Source organism: Paramisgurnus dabryanus, chromosome 11 (assembly GCF_030506205.2).
Source record: "Paramisgurnus dabryanus chromosome 11, PD_genome_1.1, whole genome shotgun sequence".
Taxonomy (NCBI): domain Eukaryota; kingdom Metazoa; phylum Chordata; class Actinopteri; order Cypriniformes; family Cobitidae; genus Paramisgurnus; species Paramisgurnus dabryanus.
Genome location: NC_133347.1, coordinates 30,380,190 through 30,391,030, shown reverse-complemented (window position 1 = coordinate 30,391,030; position 10,841 = coordinate 30,380,190). Strand labels below are relative to the sequence as shown.

Genomic DNA, 10,841 nt, shown 5'->3' with positions numbered 1-10,841 from the left:
CCCTGGTTCTTGACAGACAAACCAATTTGTCAGATGTCCTTATATACATATATGTATTGTGACTTCTGGGCAAACAGGTCTGATCCGTCATTACTACAATTAGCCTGAATAATTAGTAAGCTTCATTTATGCCTATTTTTTCCACATCTTCGTGCACACCACTATGATTTCCCTTATCTCATGTATTAATATTTTTGTTGTAACAATTTATGATTTGCAAAAATAACTGGCATCTGTAGATTAGATAAGCAACATGTATGCGTGTTGTGCACGCTGTACATTATGTTCAAGCATGCGCCCTTAAAATAGCATAATGAACAACGCGCAATGAGCCACTGACTTTAGACTAGTTTTTTCTGGTCAGTGGCGCAATTGTTTTTTGAAACTGCAAAATAGCATCAGGGATGGTTTGCGCCGCAACACGCCTCCTTTTTTGCGCTGAACCGCCCAGGGAGCGCAAGTTCATTCCCTAGTTTGCCGACGTGCGTCTGTGGAGGGAAAAGCCTGCAGTGCGCCGGTGCAAAATATGAATAATACATGCGTCATTGACAAAGTCAATTGCACTGGGTGCAAGATAGGGAGTGTGCCTGATTCCCAAACATTACTAGGTAGATAGTTCCAGAGCTTAGGTGCTAGGTAGGAGTAAGATCTACCACCTTGCCGTGCATTTACATTCAAAATAAATATTGATTTGTGCATGCAAAGGACGCGAAATGTGAACCGCCACTGATTTTAATATTCTAGGTATCACTAAAGGACCAGAATTTTGTACGCAATGGATCTGCGGAAAATAATTCGGACAGGATTAAAATGATGCAGGCTATTCCAGAGATGGGAGTGTCTGTTTCATGCATTTGGGCTTTGCAGAAGAGCACGTGCTCTGGATACGCGTGTTTGTAATGTTTAATATTTTGCTTTAAATGTAAAATTATGACAGAACATGTAATTTATTAATTTAATTTTAACAAATCAAAATAAAATATACAAATCCTACTAAAGTAACGTTAGCCTACGTGTTTTATATAACTGTCTGCTTATAATAAACCCAAAGAAATAAAGAAATAATGATTAATAACAATTTATTATCTTTATTAATTAACATTACCATTCCGGAGTTGAACAACTTTGAACGGAGTTTCTTATAACGTTACTGATATTACAGTGGCCAGTCTTAACAGTGTTTGATATTCAGCTCGTCTTGATTTAATTATTTTATTTTGCCGAATGTGAAAAACATCCATAATATCTGAATGAATAGGACTCAGGCAATACAATATACGTGCATTAGTAAGACCTTACGGCAGATCACGTTGGCCAAAACACGAAATGAACTGCGTTTTCAAAAGATATTGCGGGCAAACACAGACAATTGCATCCGGACGGGATTAAATTTCTCAGAGGACCTCTGAGTTCGGCGAAAAACAGTAGGTAAATTGCTTTGGAATTCTTACGGAGGTCGTCAGAGAAAAACACAGACATGGCCGATTCCGAAAGGATTAAAAACACACAGGACCTCTGAGAAGCACGATTTTCTCAGAGGTCCCCCTGTAAAACTAATCCCGTCCGAATATGGCTAAAAATAAGGAAACAATCAAGTGATTTGTCATAAGGAGCAGTGTTGGTCAAGTTACTTGGAAATAGTGATGGTCAACCCGGATCTTTTTAAGGATTCGGGTTAATCTGAGTCACTCACTAATATGATCCGGGTTGTGCGAGTCACTTGAGTCACTTAAATCACTTGGTCAAAATCTCCAAGTTCCAATCGCTAATACTAATGCAACCAAGCAACTCAGATCACGCATGCAGCTACGAGTCTACGACTCCTCTGCTCGCAAAAAGGGCTCATGTGACCTGAGGAACTTGTAAAAAAAAACATGCATGTCCGTGGTAACATTATCAATAACATAATTGTAAAAGTTCGGTGTGTGTGTTTAGTTTCATTTCATAATGACAAATATATCAACACCACGTTTAAAAGATGTGAGGCTTTGTTGAATTGGGACGTGAGAGGAACATGTCCTGTTTCAGATTGACTTACAAGATCCACGATAGGCTTCCGTTAATGCAGCCACACAGTCACTCATCCGTGCAAGAACATGATCTTGTGAGTGAGTCCCAGACAGAGCCGCTCGCCCGCTCCTGCACGGGTCCTGTGAGTGAACCACTCACGTCACTCTGAGTGACTCAGTCAACAAGAGGAGCCGTGTACGTCCGTCAGTGGCGGATCTTTACAGCAGCACTGCTGCAACAGTCCTCGTATTTAAAATTTTTAAACATTTACAGCTTCTACCCAAAACATTGTGCCAGTCAAATATTGCAACAGATTAGCCTACATGAGTCAGTGGGTTAATAACACGAGCAAGGCTCGTCGGATTCAAGCTCTATGAGTTGAGTCACTCTCTGTGTGAATCCCCGAGCCGCCGACCAACTCATTGTCGCGCGCACGCATCCCTTTGTACTCGGACTCGGAGCTGCAGAAAATTGCGAGTGAGCTTTTGGCTCACTCGGTACCCCCAGTCGACATTTTGTGATGTAAATTAACTCGTTGTTGCAAGTTATAGAACATATGGCAGCTTATGTAGAGTTATGTGTTGTAATTCTGTTGTAAACATTTGAAGAGCTTTGTGTTTGACCCAATTTCTCATTTTAAAGCAAAATCTGAGAGGACTCAACTGACTCGGGTTAATGGTCACTAAGGACTCATGGTTCTCGAGTCATTTTAGGGATCGGGTTAAATGATCCGAGTTTCGAGTGACTCGCTCATCACTACTTGGAAATAGTAATTAGTTACTGATTACTGATTACTTCCCTAAGAAAGTAATCCCGTTACTTTACTGATTACTTATTTTCAAAAGTAATTACTTACTTTACTAGTTACTTTACTAATTACTTTTCAAAAACATGATGCACGACCTGAATATGCTACAGTATGCAACAGGGCCCAGTTGCATAAAGCACCTTAAGTGTAATTTTCCCTTAAATTCACCCTTATGTTTCATTTCAACTTAAGGGTGTTGCAAAAAAAACCTTAAGCTTGTTCTGTTGCATCTCCATGGCAACAATAGTATTTTATAAACCTGGGTCGCTGTCGTGAAACATTTAACGATTACCCTTACCTAAGAGAACCATTTAAGGGATTATACTGTATGCAACACCCTTAAATTATTCTCTTACTGTAGGTAAGGGGAATTTACCCCTTAAGTGTCATACTTAAGGGAAAAACTTAAGGTGCTTATTCTATTCTTTCTGCATATTCCATCATCTGAAATTGAATCAAATGAAACATTATCTGTTTTAACCTCTCGACGCGCACTAATTCGTGGGCGTGATGGCGTCGTTTTTTTCTAAGCCTGCAAACAATATCTATATAGCATACTGTCTACAAAGATTACTAATATTAATATCAACATTACTATACATGGTTTAAAAGGTCTACGGGTTTAGCATCATTGTATGGTGATTGTCTCTGTTTTGAGATACATGCTCTAGCATCAGAAATGTATTTTGTTACAGAAGTCCAGATGACTAGATGCAAAATATAAACGGGACTTCTTACCTTATAACGATCGCGAGTCGAATCCGGTCTGTTTCAGTTTGTGAATAACCCATGAAATCAGTCTAATAAAATTCATCAAATGACAATTTTTGTCCACAAATGCGGATAATCCATGAAATATAGTAGTCTGTTGTTTACATCAGATTTCGCGTGAACGTGAGATGGAGCCGCAGCGGTCACGTCAGCTTGTCCAATAATCCATGAAATACAGATATATAGTCTGTTGTTTTACATCAGATTTCGCGTGAACGTGTATGAGATGGAGCCGCAGCGGTCATGTCAGCTGGGGGTTCAGGGATTTTTTCAGTAAGTTTCACATTGCTGTGCCGGCTTGCTATGTGTTTGCTTAGATCTGAGGTGGAATTTTTCGCTGTGGATAAAAGTTTTATTCCCACGCAGAGTGTACAGCGGACGCTGATGTTTTTGTCACCTTTAACTGGGTTAAACTCAAAGTAATGTCGGTACTTCCAAGCATTAAACGCTGCATAGTCTTGTTCTCTTCCGCGCTCCATGTTGTCTTCTCACGTTCAACAATACACTGACTGACGGCGCGGCGCTCATACGTCATTGTCACTCGACTCGCGTCACGACACGAGAGAGTCTCACGAAACAAAATCAAGATTAAAAAATAACGCAGTAACGCAGTCTGCTAACGGGGAAGTTACAGTAATCTAATTACTCGTTTTGCAATGTAATCCCTTACTTTACTCGTTACTTGAAAAAAGTAATCGGATTACAGTAACGCGTTAGAAGTAACGCGTTACTGCCCATCACTGATAAGGAGGCAATAATACAAGAGGTGCTTATACCAAGTTACCAGTTTTCACAATTCGGAAACAATACATGCTGAGAGAGAGAGAGTTATTATTATTTTAATTGCCTGACTTCTCTCAACAGTATATGCAGTTATAGATTAGGAATAATACGAAAAAATGAAACTAATTAAAAAAACACAAAGACGTTTTAAAGTTTAAAAGGATAGCAAGATTAAGAGAATTATGTTCTATTCTCTGGAGAATTTACACAATAAACCTAAAAATGAATATACACAGTATATAAACAAAATGTATATGAATATAAGATAATGACAAATGTTGAGTAGTAGCAAGAACTGGCATTATATACATTCTGTGCAGTAGTGCAGTGATTCTGATCTGTATCAGGCTGATGTTCAAAATGTGATGTTATATATATTCAGTAAATATCATATAGGCTATAATAGTATAGTCTCAGTATGTTTATATGGTCTTTCAAAATTTTGGTCCAGCATCATTTGTTGTAGATGATCTTCAGATCACATCACACCGTCATTTCTAACAAAAGAAGGTTTGCAGCAATATGACAATATTAAATAACAAGTAATTACATTTCTAGCAAAAAAATAAAATAAAATATTTGTGTTTACACCATTTTGTTTTAGTTGTTTCAAATTAATGAAATAAATGTTTCATCCATTTAGACAGACCAGTAAATGTGTTCACATAGCTCAGCAAGTGGATCATTGTGTTAACAAACCAATGGTCATGAGTTTTCAGGGAACACATGAAATGATGTTTAGACCAACAATGTCCAATGTGTATAAATGTGTCTGCCAAATGCATAAAGTTGAATGTAAGATGGAGAGTACAGAAGAAATGAGCTTATACTGTGACCTCATAAGCCATGAAGGCAAGAAAGATGTTTGATGCTGCAATCAATGAAAGTGCTATTATGGAGAAATAATCTGACAGAATTATTTCCAATCCGGATCTACGGATTTTTCCTTTAAGCCCACTTAAGGCAGCTTTCAGATATAAAAGGACCAAGGGGCAAATGCAAAGGAAACCAGGCTGTATGTCTCTTAGATTGGCTTGTATAAACCTCAGATTCAGGATATGGAGACGACCATCGCAATCCAAAGTACTTTGCCTAACGGTTCAGTGAACAATGAAATAATGCCGAGGTTGGGCTACAGCATTCTGGCAGTAATCATTGGTTTATTCTCCGTCTGTGGTGTCATACTGAACGTGACCGTGATCGCGGTGACTATTAAACACAGACAGTTGCGTCAGCCGCTCAACTTTGCTCTGGTCAATTTAGCGGTGGCAGATCTCGGCTGCGCAATGTTTGGGGGGCTGCCAACAACGGTGACGAACGCCATGGGCTACTTCAGTCTGGGCAGGGTGGGATGTGTGCTGGAAGGTTTTGCTGTGGCCTTTTTTGGTGAGTGAAAGATGTTTTCCAATGCTTCCGGACCTAAAGCCCCCCAACCTTTTGCTAGTGTTTCTGCAGAAACTTCCTGTTATTATACAAACTTCTACATTTGTGTGATCTCATTTAAACCACAATAGTCACACAAAACAGGCTGTTGGGGATCCTCTAGCAATGTGATGTCACATTGATTACGCCCCAACCATGACCACTCACAGACACCTTATGAGCCTATCCTATCCTAAATATAAAAAATTTAGTAAATTGTGTGTTTAGCATTCAACATCTAGATAGTGTAGCTTTCTCTGAAGAATTGTAAATCTCATTTCTTTCAACAGGTATTGCTGGTTTGTGCTCAGTCGCGATCATTGCGGTTGAACGTTGTATAGTGGTTTGCAGACCTGTAGGCTCAGTTACGTTTCAGACGAAGCATGCGGTGATGGGAGTGATGGTCTCGTGGCTTTGGTCTTTTCTGTGGAACACTCCACCTCTCTTTGGATGGGGTCGATATGAGCTGGAGGGTGTTAGGACATCTTGTGCTCCAGATTGGTACAGCAGAAACCCGGGAAACGTCTCCTACATTGTGTGCTACTTTCTGCTCTGCTTTGCGCTGCCTTTCTCCATCATCGTCGTCTCTTACATGCGTCTCTTATGGACCCTACGACAGGTAGTAACTTTCACTCAGGAGACAAAGACAACATTAGGTGTATATACTGTTCGTGATACAGTACGGGCAGTTATTCTGGATCTTTTCCCAAATTTGCACTAGTTTTTTTGAATGTTTTGCAATTGGTTGCCGAGGCATGTCAGATATTTTTGTTTAGGCATTGAGCGGACACTTTTATCCAAAGCAGCGTGTGATCCCTTAAACGTAAAGACTGAAAACTAAGTGTAAATGTGAAATCATTAAATAAAATTTAGAAATAATATAATCTATTCAGCAAGTACAATTTCTCATTTCACACACACACAGGTGAGCAAACTGAAAATGTCTGAGGTTGGAAATACAGCACGAGCAGAGACACAGGTGGCCTGTATGGTGCTCATCATGGTAATGGCCTTTCTACTGACATGGCTGCCTTATGCTGCTTTTGCCATTTCTGTCATCTTAAATCCGAAGCTTTACATTGACCCGATCATCGCCACAGTTCCCATGTATCTGACCAAGAGCAGTACTGTTTTTAACCCCATCATCTATATATTCATGAACAGACAGGTGAGTCTCTAGATACACAAGAAGGACAGTGTCCTACTTCAACCCCTGATGCTTTTATTAATGCTTTGTGTGGTTTACTCAAATTAAATAATAAATCTGTGATCATGTAAATTCATATTTTCTTTCTGGAAAGTTTCACCAACAAATTAAATATAGACTACATATAGGTTTGAGATGTGTAGCCCACTATACAAACAGTTCAACAGCATCTAAGGGCATTTTCACATTAGCACTTTTGGTGCGCACCCGGGTTCGATTGACATCAGAGTTCGGTAAATTTGGATGATGTGAACGCTGTCTTCCGAATTCAGGTGCGCACCCGCGAAACGTACTCGAGTCCGCTTAAAAAGGGTGGTCTGGGGTCCGGTTCATGTGAACTCCAGATCGGTTCGCTGCTAATGTGAGCGCAATCGTACCAAATCGCGGAAGTGAACCACTGTTAATTACGTATTATATGGAATTTCCCAACAAAACAGACGTGTGTGTTTGTGTGCGTGCACTTACCTTGACAACAAAATGCATAGAATGCTTGCTTGACTTTTGTTCTTATTTTTTTAAACCTTTGGTTTTGTTTTCAAAGAAATTATAGAGAAACGCACTTGCGTCTGTCTGCCCCAAACATACTAAAGTCGTTTCGATTACAGCGGGCTGTCCGCCGACGTCAATTTTTGCGGAGGCATTCAGAAATCATCGCTGCGTCCCAAATCGCCTACTTCCATACTATATAGTAGGCAAAGAGTACGAGAAGTAGTGCTTTTCGCCTACTATATAGTATGGAAGTATTAGGTTTGGGACGCAGCCCATCTCTTGTCGTCTTCTCGTTTACAGTGGTTACCAAGCAACATGAGAACGCGCCGCTGCAGCTTGATGATGCAAGCGTACCGCGGTTCGGATGCAAAAATAATATGTGAACACAGTCCATGGGGGGCATGGGGAGGGGGGAGCAATCGAACTCGGGTTCGGACCAGGCAATCGCACCAAATGTGAAACCGTCCTAAGAGTGCAAACTGTAGGAAGCATACAGTATGTTTAATAACTATTAGTTATGTTTCTGCTGTGTAAGGAGTCCCTCTCTCTCCAAAGGGTTTGAGAGCAGTAAGATTAATGTATTAATAAGAATTAGCGTTTATGTCAAAGGTCATTTGAATTATTTTAAAATATTGCACACCGAAGGCATTACCACCATGGGTGTGCATTATTAGGCCTGCACGATTAAAATTTATTTTTTACTGAAATCGCGATTTGTGCGATTTTCGAATCGCAAGAGCTGTGATTATTTCGATTCAGAACTATCAAATATAACAATCATTTAGAACGCAGTTTTTGACAGTTCACTTCATGCGCATTTTACGTTTGATGCAGTTTAAACCAGGGCATTAACACGGAGGTGCTGACTGAACCTCAAATAACACCATTTGGAAAACATGAGCGTGAGCAGCAGTTCAACTCCACAACAAAGTGTAGGGCCATATGATTTCCGCAATGCCATGATTTCCCATGGACGGAATCGCGAAATCCAAGCATAAAAATGGAATTAACTGAACAACGTGGAATGTCATGGAAGTTGGCAAACTTTGGATTCAGTCATTTTTAAAAACCATTATAACTCATTTATTGGCAAATGAAAGGACAGCAATGCGCTGAAACATTTCCCTTTTGTGTAATGTTGGACTTAAAGAAAGGTGTTTATATGTCCGTTTCTCGTCATGCATCGCAAACAATGACAAGCGCCTCATCAGATCATAAGCAGGTTTCATTAAAGCCCGGTACACAGCAGACGAAAGAGGTACAGTATACTTTCTTGCAAGCACACATCCGCACCGCTTTGAAAGTATATTTACAGGCACGAGGGTTCATGAAGCGCGCACACAGAGAGCAGTCAGCACACGTGTGATCACTAAACTTAAGTTTTCTTTCTTGTCTAAGTGAACATAAACAGCTGGATGTTTATCAGTATATTGAAGCAGAGCAGTTTTAAAGCTGTCTTGGGTCTTAAAGTGACAGTAACCTGTTGCTTTCTGTGTCAGAAATGTTCATTTTCAAATTACTCCTTACTCTTAACTGAACAAGCTTCTGCAGCTCCACATTTAAAATCCTACAGTGAGTGAGGACTGTGCAGTGTTTTATTTGTATTTTTTGCTTATGTTAAATCATAGATTCTAATAACTAATATATTAACATTTATTACAGATGCCTGAAAAGTAAAACAAGATGAGTATAGTCTTATGATTAAAAGAAAAAACTAAACATTTGCTTGTCAGAAGCATTGTTGTAGTGACAACCAAAATACATTGGCCTATATGTTTTTTTTAAATAAAACCTATTCTTTTAATGTTTTTTGATTAAAAAAAAGTGTGTCTGCAGAAGAGCAAAGTCCTGCAGACAACTTGGCACAATGTTTAAGAGGTTTTAAATAAACAGTAGCACAGCATCTTTCTTTGGTGCTGTTAAAACCACCACAACAAACCTGGATGTATCTCTTTTATTTTATACAAATAAACCGCACTTTAAATCGCAATTTTGATCAGAAAAATCACAATTAGATTTTTCTCCAAATCGTGCAGCCCTATGCATTATTTTCAAATGATCCAATGGTCCGTCGTCCAATATTCCTTACATAATGCACACACGCAGCTGGTCTATTCACATGGGTTAATGTTACCTGAGGTAATTTCCCCAGATCTTTCTACAGAAGGTAAAAGTCGCTGAAGTTAACGAATAAATGACTCTTTGTGTGTTGTTTGTTAGTTTAGGGAGCGTGCTGTGTCGTTTCTGTTGTGTGGAAGAAGAGTTCGGTCTGCTGAAAGTATGGTGTCAGAGGAGGAGACCACTGTGAGCACCATCAGCAAGAGTAACAGCAGGGTTTCACCCTCATAATTCACAACAAGTGTCACAGTCTCTTCACAGCATCTAAACATTCACAAACTTTACTGTTTTATTATGTATCAGACTTGGAGGTGATTTCCTGGACAGGGTTTAATCCAGGACTAGACCTTAGTTATATTAGGACATTTAAGTATTTACAAACATTTAAGTTTAAGTTTTAAATTTAAGTTTTTACAAATAAACAACAACAGCAATACTGGTGTGCTTGAGACAAAACAATGACACTGATATATGTTTAAATATGTCAATGCAGGATGTTTTTAAATTTAGACATGCATTTTTGTCTGGGACAATGATAAGACCTGTCCAGGAAACTGCCCTTTGGTGTCTAATCACTAATGCTATTTGCTGTCTGTTTGGTATACATTTAATCTGAAGCATTTTTAAATGATTTGGAGTGGCTGAAAGATTATGCCAATTAAATCCCTGTAATCATATTATAGTTCATTTTCTTAAGCTTTTACCATATGTGATGCTTGTGAGAGTGTATGTACATTAAGCTGATTAAAGAAAGACTTGACTTTTCTTAAGCCCGGTACACACCACAAGATAATAGGGCTGAATTTGTGCCGATTTTCCCCCTTACGACAATCCTAGGTAAGGTCCAGCTTGTCTATGTGATCGAACTGATTATCTTATCAGGTTTTCCTGTGATGCACTGTGTCTTAAGAGTGTCTGAATCTGCTTGGAAGCATGTCGGGGCGGTTTCAATCGCAAATCAGAAATCCTTGGGTGGAACCCAGAGGAAAAATGCCCACACACGCTGTGGATTGTCATGTGAAACGAATGATACCCAATCAGAAAGCAGGCTGATGAAAGATAAAACCACAATAACTACAGTCATGGCGCATCAGGCACAATCCAAAGTGAGATAAACATCGGAAAGTCTTTATGCCCATCGTTTGCCATGTTTGTTTACTGTGAAGTCATGTTTGGCCGTGAGAGACATCGCAAGATCTCCACAAGATTTCCTGTGTTCTCAGCTGAGACTTG

At 39.4% G+C, this 10,841-nt stretch overlaps 1 protein-coding gene across 1 annotated transcript; it reads left to right on the top strand.

Moving 5' to 3' along the window:
- The first annotated feature begins 5,430 nt into the window (after nucleotides 1-5,430).
- Nucleotides 5,431-9,839, top strand: parapinopsina (parapinopsin a). Its single transcript, XM_065247764.1, has 4 exons — nucleotides 5,431-5,758; nucleotides 6,085-6,413; nucleotides 6,720-6,962; nucleotides 9,711-9,839. The coding sequence occupies exons 1-4, from the start codon at nucleotides 5,431-5,433 to the stop codon at nucleotides 9,837-9,839; spliced, it is 1,029 nt and encodes a 342-aa protein (XP_065103836.1).
- Nucleotides 9,840-10,841: the final 1,002 nt, after the last annotated feature.